Below are 13915 nucleotides of genomic sequence, written 5' to 3'. Positions count from 1 at the left end.
AATTGAGACAGGGACTCATGTAGCTGTATTAGTCAGGGTTCTCCAAAGAAACAGAACCGGTAGAATGAATATATATGTATAAAGATTTATCAGTCTTCAGTCATAGCAGCAAGACAAACTCACCAGCGAGAGAGAAGGCAAGCAGCAAGAAGCCTGGCGTTCTCCTCTGCCTTGGCCTTTTATACCAGCTGCCATCAGAAGGTAACACCAACATTTAGGGTGTCTTCTAGGTTTAGATGATTCAATCAAGAAGATCTCTTTCATTTCAGTTAATCCCAAATCCAGTCACATTGACACCCAGGATTAGTCATCACATATTTATTGAGGGTTTTTTTGTACTCCAGTATATAGTTGATTTTGGAGACGGTTCCATGGGGCACTGAATAGAAAGTATGTCCTTTGGTGCTTGGGTGGAATACTCGGTAGATGTCTGTTAGGTCCATTTGCTATATGGTATTGTTTAATTCTGATGTCTCTCTGTTAATTCTCTGCCCTCTTGACCTAGCTAATGGAGACAGTGGGGTATTGAAGTTCCCTACTATTAATGAGTTGGGAATAATCTGGGTCTTAAAGTCTTGTAGTATTGTTTTTATGAAGTTGGGTGCACCAGAGTTTGGTGAATACATATTCATGATTGTAACAGCTTCTTGGTTTATTGTTCCTTTGATCCGAATGAAGTGGCTCTCTTTATCTCTTCTGATTAGTTTTAGTTTATGTCTAGTTTGTCAGATATTAGAATTGCAATGCTTGCTTTTTTCTTAGTACCATTTGCTTGGTATATTTTTGTCTATCTTTTCACCTTAAGATAGTGCCTATTTTTGAAAGTGCGAGATGAGTTTCTTGCAGACAACAAAAAGATGGGTTTTGTTTCTTAATCCATTCACCTAGTCTGTGTCTTTTGACTGGGGAGTTCAGTCTGTTAATATTTAAAGTTATTAACGAAAGATGAGTATTGAATCCTGTCATTTTTATTTCTGTTTACATTCTTGATATAGCTGTGCATTTCCACAGTTATACCTTCATTGAGTTTCTTTCTGGTATATGCTTAATTTTAATATTTATTGAACATCACTGAATTATTTCTATTCATTTCACAAAGATGCTGGCCCTCAGTTCTTTCCCAGTAAAATGCTCATGCACCTCTCCCCTCCAAGTCAGCTTAGCCACATGCCCTCCTCCTGCCTGTGGCTTTGGCTGTGGCACTGCTCTGGGACCCTGGGAACACCTGGCAGCTTCCACTTTTGCTAGGGGAAAGCCAGCCTAGACTGGGTTGGGGGGGGGGATGTCTCGTCCTAGTGAGGAGAAAGAATCACAGAGCAGCAGGAGGAGAAGTGGCCTTTCCAGTGCAGCCTGGAGCTGAAGACTATCAGGAGTGTGACCCCATCCTTTCCCACATGGAGCAGAAAAGCAGCCTGACCCAGCTCTAGCCAAACTGACTCAAAGGATCCTGAAAAATAAGCCATTCCTTTTTTGTGATTGGGTTTCAGACTGGCTTGTTACATAGTAATAGATAGCTGAGATACTATTAAAAAGATCCAGTTAGTACAGTAACAGACCAGTTGGATAGCTTTCTTCGTCTCCTCAGAGTGCAAACACATCAAGCTGTTTCCTTACCAAGGAGCCTATCCTCTGAGCCAAATGACTCGGTCTTACCCATTTACTATCCACACCAACCCAAGATCTTCAACATCATGTGAATTATGTTTCTTCATATGCATAAATGAAAGTATGAAATTCTGAAATGAAAGAATTTTGCATTTCAAGTGTTTCTTTGAGTGTAAAACTCACTCACCAAACAGAAGACAAAAGCAAAAACATTTACTTGACCACAGGCCTACCTATCCATGCATACTTCCTCCAGAAAGGTGTTACTTGATTACAATATTGGATTCAATTCTTCCAAATATTTATTCATGATGTATTTTAATTGTGCTACTATTTGTAATATTTTAGAATAGATTTTTTCAAAGGGATAATCTTATTATCTTTCTTTTCTTTTTTTTTTTAATCTTTTTGAGACAGGTCTCCCTGTAGCCCCAGCTGTCCTGGAGCTCAGTATGTAGACCAGGCTGGTCTTGAACTCACAGAGATCTGCCTGCCTCTGCCTCCTGAGTGCTGGGATTAAAGGCATGGGCCATCACCCCCAGCCCAATCTTATTATCTTAACCACTGGAAAGTTGGTGATTTATAAGACTGAGGAGACAGTAATCTTCAATCCTAAAGGTTACTTCAAACTAAGTGTTGGAGAGCCTGGCTGTCAGTTATCTGAGTTACTTGCCGACTGGATCCACTTTGTGGCTCAGAGCCAAATGGTCAGCACTCTCATCAGAGAAGGCAGGCCTGGAGAGAACATTTTTCTTTTCTGTTATTTTGAGACAGGGTATGACTATGTAGCTCTAGCTGGCCTGGAGCTCTCTATATAGGCCAGGCTAGCCCTGAAGTCACAAAGCTCTACCGGCTTCTGCCTCCTGAGTGCTGGATACCATATCCACAGAGAGCACAAGTTGTTCACCCAGTCACAGTGGCTTCTGCCTCATGCTTTCCAGCAGTCAGCAGCTAATTTTTTGCTCTTGTGAGTTTATTCTAAACTGTGCCTTCTTAAAGCAGGCTAAGTGGTTACTGACTAAACAACTGCCCACAGAGGTTGAGTGATGACAGCATCATATTATTCTTCAATTTTCTAAGGAGAGTTTCAAGTTGAGTGTGTACCAAGGCTGGAGGTTCTGACTCACCTTAGAGTTGAGTAGCTGTTGAGGCGAATATTCAGTGCTTGGAGCTGCAGTCAGAAGAAAGGCACAGTTCACTTTTTTTTTTTTTTTTTCCCTGTCTGAGTTGAAGCAGAACTTGCCAGGCACTGTGATGAAATCTGGCCTCCGGTAATGAAGATGAGCTCTTTCAGGAAGAGCTGGTCGCTCAAAGCATGTTCTTTTTTTTGTTTGTTTTTACTTTTCGTTTGTTCGTTGGATTTGGTCTTACTGTATCTTTTTCTTCTTAGCTTCTTCTTATCCTATTTTGTAAATAAATGCTTCTGGAATGATGGGTAATGATAATTTCACTTACAAATTGAGGTCTCTACTTTGGTGAAGTGGCAAAATCTGAGACATGACAGGAACGGAATGAATGTATAAAATTCCTACTTGGTGCTTACCTTCTACTGACTTTGACGCTGCATCTTTCAGATCTAGTACAGAGTCCGTTACTAGGAGACATTCAGGTAGTGTTTACTGAATGACTGGTGTGGTGTTTCTCTGAATCGCTCCCTTAGGATCAGCAGTTCAATATTGTTGACAGATACTAAGGAAGGCCAACATGTATGGCAAGATGTGAGGCTTTCCTGAGTCAGAAGATGAACTGTAATCAGTTCCTCTTTAACTAGTCTGCAGGATGAATAAAATCTCAATTAAAATCTCAGTAAGAGTTTTGTAGACATTGTTAAGATAAATCTAAAATCTACATGAACATGCAAAGAATTTAAAATGGCAAAACAATTTGAAAAGAGAACAGGATTTAAAACATTTATTCTATAGCTACAGTAATCAATACTCTGGTATTGATTTAAAGAAAGACAATGCATCAGAAATGACACGTTAAAAAGTGAACTCATACGCATTTTGTAAGTTGATTTTTGATGAAGGTTATAAAGACATTCCAATGAATCAAGGTGGGTCTTTTTAACAGGTGGAGCTGGAAAAAATTGATGTTGATATTCAAAAAGTAGAAGTTTGATTTTAAAACCCTCCAAAGGTAATGAAAGCATATGTCCACAAAAAGATTTGTACACTAGTGAAACAGCAGTTTCACTTGTAACATCCGCAAACTGGAAACAATGAAATCAAAGTGACCAATTTGTGGCATATCTCTAAAATGGAATGACGTTCACTACTGATGTGTCCAACATCATGGATAAATCTGGAAAGAATTTTACAGAGTGAAAGAAGCCAGATTAGTCAAATGATGTTTTAAAAACTAATCCCCTGTGCAAACATTAAAATGGCATTTAAATTATCAAAATGTCCAGAATACTGGTGAAAGCCAATGACACGAATTTAAGGATAATAAAAGTCAACTAGAACCCTTAAAAAATGGAACATGTTGCCTGATTCCACATATCATTAAAGAAAATGCAAACTACCCTATGGCGACATTAAAAAGTATCACTGGATGCCTGAAGGGTCGTTTTCAGTGGTGAAATGTTCTGATTACAGAAGGAACACGAGAAATCGCGAGGAACTAGCTCATTTTATTTTTGGTGATAACTTCAGGAGCCTTGAGTCACATCAAAATCGACCCTAGAACACACTTTAAATATGCGTAAAGGTGAACTTCTCAACATTTATTTCTTCCTCATCTATAAAATAAGATTCTGGTCAGCTTAAAAAAATTGCTCTAGAGTTCTTTCCGCAAATTAATCTCGGGAAGCAGAATAGAAACGCCTGGGGAAGTTTTAGTCGTTAACTGCAGTTTAATTTGCAACAGGGAGGCGGCATGAAAACTAGGGCGATGAGTGGAGGGTGGGAAAATCAGGGAAAGAAAACGAGACCTATTGGAAGCCGGACTGGCACCAGGCAAGCGCCCGTAGCACTGATTCCTGGACCGCTTTGGAGTCTTAGGGACGTGTCTCCAAGTGGATGAAAATGTCACAAGGGAGGTCGAAAGCTCCAGAGTGCTCTTGGAGATGAGCCTAGGCTCACCCTTCTGTAACCCACTGCTCGGAGCTCTGCTCCACGTCGCCCCCCGGTGGCCACCGCCAGCTCCCCCGCCCCCCACAGCGACAAGGGGGTGGGGGCGGGTGTGCGCAGTGCAAAGGTCGCTGCAAAGTAGGGGTGCAGGGCCACCCCAGCGTGCAGCTGGGGGTGGCTCAGGCCCCGCCTCCTCCCCATCGTGCTGCCCTGGATCCCCAGTCTCTGGGGCTGCGCTCTGCTTTACACCCGTCCCCTTTCCAGTGCTGCGGTGAGACCCGGGGCGCAGCAGCTGCGTTATAAGGTTGTGACCTCCTGGCTACAGGGTAGAAATGTCACCCAGGGGGAACGGAGGGTAGCAGCCCAGCCCCGACTAAAGTAGCACCGTCTCCTTAGATCCCGGGCTCCTGGAGAGGGGAGGGGCGGTGTAGATGCCTCCCTGAAACCGCAGAGGGTCCCCACCGTGGAGTCCCTGCGCCCCCGCTCGCCCCTCATTGGCCTGTCACTTTGCCTCGGGGGTGTCAAAGGTTGGCTGTGGTCCCGAGTCGGATCACCCCAAGTGGGCAGCCCAGAGGCGGGAACGGGTGGCAGAGGACGGCTCGGTGGGCAAGGACCTGCGCGGCAGGGAGGGGTGTCTTCGCGCCCGGAGGCAGCCGCCGCGGTGCCCATGTCTCCAGCTTCCCACGGGGAGAGGCAGACTAGTGATTGACAGTAGACGGACGCGCCGCCGGGCGTTGCGGGGGCGGAGACACCCAGCCCCGCGCCCGCTGGACCGGAGGGTGTGCCCGGCATCCCCGGGCTGCGCCCCACGCCGGCAGCCAGCCCGCGGGCGCACGGTGTCCGGGCCGGACTGAGCCGCCCTGCGCTCCACCCGCACCGCGGGGACAGGCTCCGTGGATCCTCCGAAGTCTGCCTTCTCCCTCCCCGCCCCTTCCCGCGCCGCCTCCGCCTCCTGCCTCCGCCTCCGCCCTCGCCCCATCCTGTCGGTGAGTCGGTGAGCAGCGAGGTTCGGGCTGCGCTCAGTCTCCGGGCTCTGGGTGTGTGCGCGGGACCCGAGATGGACAGCCGCTACACCAGCACTGCGGGCATCGGGGACTTGAACCAGCTGAGCGCAGCCATCCCCGCCACGCGCGTGGAAGTGTCGGTGTCCTGCAGGTGAGGACGCGAGGCCGCTTCCCTCCCCTCGGATCGCTTGGCTGGCGCTCCGGGTACCACGAGGCTTTGCGCGGGTGAGAAGTTGCGTGATGAGTGGGGACACCGCAGTGGTGGGGTTCGAGTCCCCCTCGGGTAAAGCCGCGCAGAGTGGGAGACGGACTGAGAGGCGGGTGGTGGGCTCTGGGGCTGTTTGTTTTCTTTCTGGGAAATGCTGTAAAGTTGGCTGATGTGACTCAGCTCCGGGAACCCCGGCCGCCGCCCACTCTCTGAGCGCTTTCTACGCCCACTCCAGGAGCGCGCGTGACTGCTGCGCGCAGTGGCCTGGGACTCCCTGGGCTCTGGCGGTGCCAAGCCGCTCGCTGTGGTCGGCTCTTGCTCGCAGCTTCCTCCCCACACACTTCCTGGAGACTTCCAACTTGCTCACCCTCCACCCTTCCGGGACGCTTGCCTGGGCCTGTAGCGGTGCCAGGTTCGGCCCTCCTAGCAGAGAGCCTCCCCCTTCCGCGAGGGCTGAGCAGTCACGATTTTGCGCCTGTTGGCATGCACACGCAGGTAGTGCAGCAGCAAACTCTCCTTTAGCCTCGCTCTGACCGAGGTCTGCGGGCTTGGAAGCTTCCCTGATGCTCACTTATAGCTGCGTGTTCCAGTTTGGAAGGAGGAGATGGGTGGCTGTATTAGATTGCAATGGCAAAACCAGGGAAAGAATTCATGTCACTGTATCTACCCAGGAGCCCATCCCCTTATTTGAACATTTCCACCTCGCTCGGTGGAAAGCTCCGCATTTACCCAGTTCCTGCCTGAAATTGTTTTTAATGCCTTCAGATACGCCTTAGCTTTTCCTCAGGAAAACTTGCCTTAAAGGACTAAAAAACACTGGTAATCTGAACGCAAACAAGCCCTGAAGTTTGAGTATCTTCAACCCTGATTTTTGCATTTTCACAAACTGACTCTAAAACCAAAGAAATAAATTCTTTGGACATTCAAGCTGCAGCCCCCCACGCCCACCCTTATCTATGTTCTTTGGGATGGGGGATAGCTTTAGCTAGGCTTGGAGTCCTGAGACTGACCGCAGGCTGTGGAAATGGTGGTGATGATCCTGACAGCGAACGCAGACCCTGGCTTTATTGGGGGACACTGCCTTTAGTGTTGCCACAGATTTTCTTCTGTCAACAGGGCAGAAGCTGCGCCGCCCTTCCTGGCAATTTCTAGACACTTTTGCTTTTCTGGGAAGCTGATGTGGATGCTGGAAGGAGGTTCCTGACACACACACACACACACACACACCCCTACAAGGAGTAGCCAGAAATTCTAGAGGAAGAGCATTTTGTAGAGTTCTGCCATCTGCTCAACATCCCGCTCCCCGCGTGTCTGGAGTGCACAGGGCCCGGAGACAAGGACTTTAAATCAAATCTGAATGTCCTATAGCATTTTTGGGTGATGGGGACTGCCTGTTTGTGGTCCATGTACCACCTCTTCGAACTTATTTGATGTGGGGATGATGCTGGGAATCCGGAAGTGCCCTGGTTATCCAGGCCCTGGAGACCCACTTCTCCAGGGGTTATTTTCTGGTAATTTTTTAAAAGTTTAAAATAGGAAAAAAAATCTTGAAGGAGAACCAGCTGTCAAGTACTGATGGTTAGTGTTTTATTTGAGTTGTTCCAAACTCTTTTATTTATAAGTGGCATAGAAAAGACTTGAACAAGTGTCCTCCACAAGTTAGTACTTTAAGGTGGGTTAATTCTATTTTTGTAATATTGAGAACCTTGTTTTGTCATTACAAGAAGTGGTATACTTTGGACATTGACATCAGAGACCTGGGACTGACTTTTATTACTTTAGAGTAAGTTCTTACTTATCCTGTCTAGCTTGTTCATATCTGATAATGAAGCTATTGTAGTATTTTCTTTATCTACAGTGTTATGAGGGTTTAATTAAAGGATGTGGCAAAAGTGCTTATACAGTGCATGACACAACAGAATATCTTTAAAAATGTTAGTTATTATTATAATATAGAGAATAGTATTTCTGAATAAATGTATGATATGTGTTATTCAGGTAACAGAGTTCTGTAATTAATCTCTCTATTTGAACTTTAAAAGAAAACTAGACTGAACCAGCCGTAACTACTTGTTACCTCTTTCTCTTTTTCACCAATCACAGGTTTCCCAGGATGCTTGTGGGGGGTTCACTAAGCAAGCAAGCACAGGCATGGGCCTCTCAGCCTTCCTTTGTGTTTCCGAGACCTTTCAGCAGTTGCTGAGATTTCCAAAGCAGCTCAGGATAGGACCCCTTTTGATAACCTGCTTTCACTGTCCCCTATTATCAAAAGCTCCATCTTCATTTTGGGAATAAAAGAAGGAATGACAGTTGAACCCAGAAAAGCTAAATATGGTTCTTCTCACTCATCAAGCATCTGAGTGTCTTTTATTTGTCAAGAAATTAAACTGTGCTCCTTGAGAAATACAAAATAAGCTCATTGAAGATGTGAAACCTGACTGGCAGGTAAACATTATTTAAGGTGGTAACTAGGACTGGACGTAACAATGAGGTGAACAGGGACAGGCCATGGTGGGGCAGGGTACTTAGCATGCATTCCAGGAGGATGTGCCTGGTTTGGACTAGAGATATAATGGAGTTGGTCATAGTGGCTGTGAACTCCCTGCATTGGAGTGATGCTAAACACATTTTTCTAGTTAAAGCTATGCAAAGGCAGGGTCTCAGCCTTTAACTTCTCCTTTATTTGTTATCTATTCTTGAATTCACTTTTCTTTCTTAAAGCAAGTTGTAGATTTTTAAAGTTAATTAGGTTACCTAATTAAGTGAAATGATACAACCTTAGACAAGGAAGTCTTCCAATTTTATTCTGAAAGCACATCAATATGAAATGAGGTTAAAGCCAATGGGAAAATTGGTTTTCCATAATCAGACACTTTTAATCAATCCCTTTCTTTCCTTGGAGCCTGGGTTTCACTATGCCAGTGATTTTTGCCACCTTCCCTGACTGAGAGATCAGCTTATTGCTGAATGCTGGCTGGCAAGTGCTCACCCTTCCTAACCAGTACCCAGGGAATGATGGTGGCACTGTGGGAAGAAGTAGAAATGTCTTAAGCATCTACTTCATGGTGAGTGTTTTTAAAAGCTGGACCTGGCTGTAGTTTTCTGGCCTTGTCTTTTATCAATCCTCCCATGAGCTGTTGAATATAGGTCAACGAACATGAACATGTGCATCTTGTCCATCAAGACACATGGCAGATAAATATGGCTACAAAACCTGACCCAGAGGTAGAGCTTGGAAGTACGTGGGGTGAGCGTGGTTGGCGGGTGTGACTATATGTGGGCTGCTCTGTCTTCAGCCTCCTGTCTTCACTTTCTTTGCTTGAATGGGTTTTGAGGGTCTTTTTTTTTTTGAGACTCAGGTCAAATGTCATTTTCCTTCATGACCCTTTTCCTAACCTAGAATTTTCTGTACTCCCCAAACAGCCAGCGTCTGCCAGTGCCAAGAAGGTATATTGAAGATTATGGGTGCTGTATTCTACTTAAAGATCATTTGGGTCTCTTTCATGATCATGTGTGCTGAACTTGGCAGTGAATATGTGGTCAGTAAATGTTTGATGCTGTAATGAAATCATCTGGTGTTTGTGGAGAGAAGAGGGGTCCTGTTCGAATACAGATGCTAGGGCCCCATGGCAGATCTGTTGAGACAGACTCTCTGGGAATGTGATGCCAGAATCCACTTCTCACAAGTTCACATGTGCTGCTTGTGCACACCAAAATGTTTGATCTTCAGGTTGATGATCCAATGACTCCATGAGTATAGTTTCTATACTCAAGTTAGCAGTGCTTCTAGATTCATAAGCCGCAGAGCCGAGATGAGGTCCTGGTTCCTCTCCCCAGCTGCAGACTGCAGGCTTCAGGTATGCTCAGGGTAAAAGCTATCTTTGAAACCTGTCTTATAAAAGCGCTAATCCCAATTATAAGGACTCCATGCACATGATCTCTGACCTCCCAGGTCCTTAGAGTTACCTTGGGGGTCAGGATATCACCTTTGTCTATCCGAAGGAGAGGTATTCAGTTGGTAGCTGCTGTTAGCCAGTTAACCTGTCACTGTCGGTGGTGGTGCTTGTGAGAGTATACTCCCCTGAAGCCTATGACAAGAGTATTGTGTAGTGGAGCAGGGAGATGATTGAAATATTGAAATCTCGGCTGGGCAGCTCTCTCTCTGGCCTTTGCACGTGGTCTTCGCCTTACTTGATTCTCTTACTCTGAAGTTTTTTTTTTTAGCAAAGTCAACAAATTTTATTTATTAAATTTTATTTTATGTAAAAAATTTTTGATAACTTATTTTTATTTTATGTGTATGAGTGTTAATGCCTACATGTGTGTCAGTACACCCGTGTCATGTAATACCTGAGGAGGACAGAAGAGGTCATCAGATCCCCTGGAACTATAGTTGCAGGTGATTGTTAGCCACCATGTGGATGTTAGGATTTGAACCTTGGTCTTCTGCAAGAATAGCCAGTGCTCTTAAACACTGAGCCATCTCTCCAGTTCCTAAATTTTATTTTTTTATTGAATTTTTGCTATTTTCATACAATATAGTTTGATGGTATTGTATGAAATATCCCTCCTCTACTGCCCCTCCCCAACTTAATGTACTCTTTCTCTCTCATACATGACCTATAGAGTCTGATTTGTGTCCCCAAATGTCCTTCAGTGTGGGGCCATCCACTGTGCTCATATATATATATAATACAGCCCATAAAGCCTGATTTATGTCCCCAAATGTCTATCAGTGTGACATTCACTGGGTCCACCAAGTGTCCCATCCCTTTAAGACACTGTCTCCCTTTCCTACCAGCCATCAACTGCCAAAATTTCCTTAGGTTGGGTTGGGATTTCTGTTTTGTTTTCCTTCAGTGTTGGCATGTTCTTTGAAAATTTTCATTATACTTCCAGGTACACTTAGCGAAGCTGCATTCGGGTTCCAAGAGTGATTTGGGCTGAGTCAGCTGGAACTGACCCAGTTTGAAGCACACACGTGACCTGTTCTAAAAATCTAAGATGAAGTGATTCCCAAGTCCTTAAACACAGCAATTGGGGTACTACCCATCATTGGCTATGTCTTAGATGTTTACATTTCTTCATCCAGATAAAATATGTAAATAAGTTTTCAAGTAGTGATGCTGCTTTTTGCTAAGTTATGAGACTGTAAACTAGTAGTGATTAGGCTGTTAATGAGGCATTTGAAAAGTTAGCCTGAGGCAGTAGTAGTTCTTAATGTGGGCCTTATCTGGGTACATCCTAAAGAAATGCCTTGTGTTGTGGCTCTACCAGTATTTTGATCTATTTAAGATTTAGGGCCTGAGAGCCATTTGAAACAGCCTGGGGCATGGAAGCAGTGAGTTCAGCAATCACAAACCAGAGTTCCCAGGCAAGGCAAAGCCCATTGGGTGTAGTGGTGGTGGTGCCTCAGCAGAACTTCACCTGCTGCAGTTTGCTTAGGTCAGGAAGAAATCCAGATCCTCTCAACTGAATGGACCAGTGCATATTTGCTGGGAGGGTTAAATAAATTAATACATGTAAATGAATTTAAATTGATTTTGTTATTTTTTAAAAAATAAAACAAAAAAGGGAAAAATGAATGCAAGTGTGAGTCAAAACAGCATTTGTTACATGCATAAAACTCAGAAATTACAAAAGGGTATAAGACACAAATAAAAATCAGTATTCCATCAGACCATGAACACCACACTTGTCTATTTGTATATATGATAAATATATAATGCATACTATTGTGCTGATATTGTATGTGTAATATAGACTATAAGTAATACTTTATGTATCTCCTATACTGCCCAATTAATATTATATCCTGATAAATTGTCATAGTGTGCAGATAATCTTCTTTATATCTGTAATAGTTATTATATAGATGTACTATAGTCATTCATATCAGCTCCTATTTTCCAAATTTAATCCAAAATATTGCTATTTGAAACTATGCTAAAAGTGAATGTTCTACTAACATTTAGCAACATCTCTGAAATTGAAATTTTTTTGAGGGGGGGGTGATAATTTTCTAGAGTGGAAGTTTTCATAAACTCTTTGTCTAGGGGACTTTTAGTTTCTTGATTTATTTCTTCTCTACTTTTGTTTACATAAACAGAATAAAATAAAAACCTTAACAGCACCTTTCTAAAATTCTTTATTTCCACAAGAAAGTTGCATGTGGCCATTTTTGGACTGTGGTTTTAGGTAACTTATTTCAACTTTTGAATCTCATTTTCTAGTCAGTAACATAAAAATAATTTAAAATCCTACTTTTAAAGGTGTTCGGACAAGTAAATGAAGCAAATTCTTTATGGCCCAGCACAGAGCCTGTCACAAGAGGGACACATGGTAATCATTTCAGTTTCATGAGAGATTTTTACTGTGCTGTATGCAAGCAATGAAGGTTCGTGTGCCTTAGAAAACTTTAGAGTCACTTCAGTAAGTTCTAGAAACATAGATGTGGTGAGGTTTATAAAGCTGTGAACTAATGATAAAATAGTATATCTCAGGTTGAGTAATTCAGGGTATAGGGGGAGGAGCGAATCCTGCAGTCAGATCTGTGAGTTTGGAAATGCAAACGTACTTTTCACAGGTTCTTCCCTAGAGCTTCCCCAACCCGCAGTGCAAGTCAGGTGTGTGGGTCACTGACAGGTAGGAGGTAGTCTACAGTGATAAAATTTTGGAAAGAGGTAACATTCTAGCATATTCTTCACTCTGAGCAATAAAGCCAACATACAGACATTTGAACAGCTCTTTGTTGTGGAACATGTGACAGAGATTGGAGTCAGTGGCCTTGGGCTGAAGGTGAGCATTTATTGCCACTAATAAAATTAGAAGTATTTAAAAGGTGCCTTGCCCCAAAGATTTTTCAGTGCCTCTCTCACAGGACCTTGAGATTTACAATGCAGGGCTATTGTGGACATTGTTAATGTCCACGCAACATTAGCCAGCAGACATTCTTTTTCTAATTGTGAGGTAACATCTCAAGTTTTTGCCTTGAAGGATAATGCTGAAACTATTCTTAGGGAATCATCAGTTGATTTTCAAAACTCCATAGCCAAACAGCATTAGTGGTCCCTGGGTAATATTTATTCTTTAGCAAAAGAATTCAAATACAAGCTGTACTGTTAAAACCAAGAAACATGAAAGTTTTGGACTTCTGCTATATATTTTCTTCAAACTAGCATCAAAATCTAATTCTGTGTCAGACAATATATAAACAAAAGCTAATTCAATCAGCCTGTACAAACATTCTGTGAAACAGATAATGTTATGTCTCCTTTTACAGGTGAGGAAATTGAGGTACAAAGAGGGTTTAAATAGCCTGGTGTAAGTCTCACATCTGGGAAGTAGCAAAGGTGAGCTCTTAATCCGTGTGTACTTTGTCCATGACTATGTGCTTTGAACCTTGAGACATATACTGTCATTCTACATAAATTTCCCTTAGCCTCTCTTAAGATTTGGATATAGAATGTCTGCAGAGGTGTATGTGTTGAAGGCCCGATCTCTTGATGGTCAGGTGATTATGAAAGCATTAAATCCACTGCTAAGTTTATAGCTGAATTGACTAGTAGGAAGTAGGCCCTCGTGGAGGAAGTGGAAGGATGTCTTTGAGGAGTGAGGCTGATATTCTTGGCTCTCCCTGCTTTTTCTGTTTCATGCCTACCTTGAAGTGGGCAGCTGTTTCTTAGGCCCTCTCCGGCATCAAGCAACTGGTGCTCAGGCGTCTCCTTTTCTAACTAGACCTAACCATTTTGAATTTCACTGTACATAAAAAGTCACAGGCACTGCTCAGGCGAGTCATATGCTTTCAGACCAACAACCGCTGACTTACATGCCCTGTTCCTTCTGCTGCCCTCATGAGTTTCCTTTCCAGCATAGCTTGTGTCTAGAAATAAAAAGATCCTGAGAACTTCACTTCACATTCATAGCTACAATTGTTGGTGAGAAACATGGATTCCTTTGATTTGTTTTTCTATTTGGGTCACATATACATATATATCTGAGCGTACTTTCTTCTTTTATTTCAA

General features: G+C 43.5%; 1 protein-coding gene and 1 pseudogene across 3 annotated transcripts in view; one reads left to right on the top strand and one right to left on the bottom strand.

Moving 5' to 3' along the window:
* Nucleotides 1-4880, bottom strand: part of LOC115069706 — a 23929-nt pseudogene extending 19049 nt beyond the window's left edge.
* Nucleotides 4881-5468: 588 nt separating this feature from the next.
* Cpne8 (copine 8) overlaps nt 5469-13915 on the top strand; it is a 210050-nt gene continuing 201603 nt past the window's right edge. For all 3 annotated transcript variants that reach the window (XM_008829660.3, XM_008829659.3, XM_029561885.1), the window contains exon 1: nt 5469-5834. In XM_008829660.3, the coding sequence (XP_008827882.1) occupies nt 5737-5834 (98 nt within the window). In that variant the 5' untranslated portion in view covers nt 5469-5736. The remainder of the gene's footprint in view (nt 5835-13915) is intronic.

The sequence above is a fragment of the Nannospalax galili genome, unplaced genomic scaffold (genome assembly GCF_000622305.1).
Source record: "Nannospalax galili isolate Female #2095 unplaced genomic scaffold, S.galili_v1.0 scaffold454, whole genome shotgun sequence".
Taxonomy (NCBI): domain Eukaryota; kingdom Metazoa; phylum Chordata; class Mammalia; order Rodentia; family Spalacidae; genus Nannospalax; species Nannospalax galili.
The sequence above is the reverse complement of the archived record's forward strand: the minus strand, read 5'-3'. Positions and strand labels throughout refer to the sequence as shown.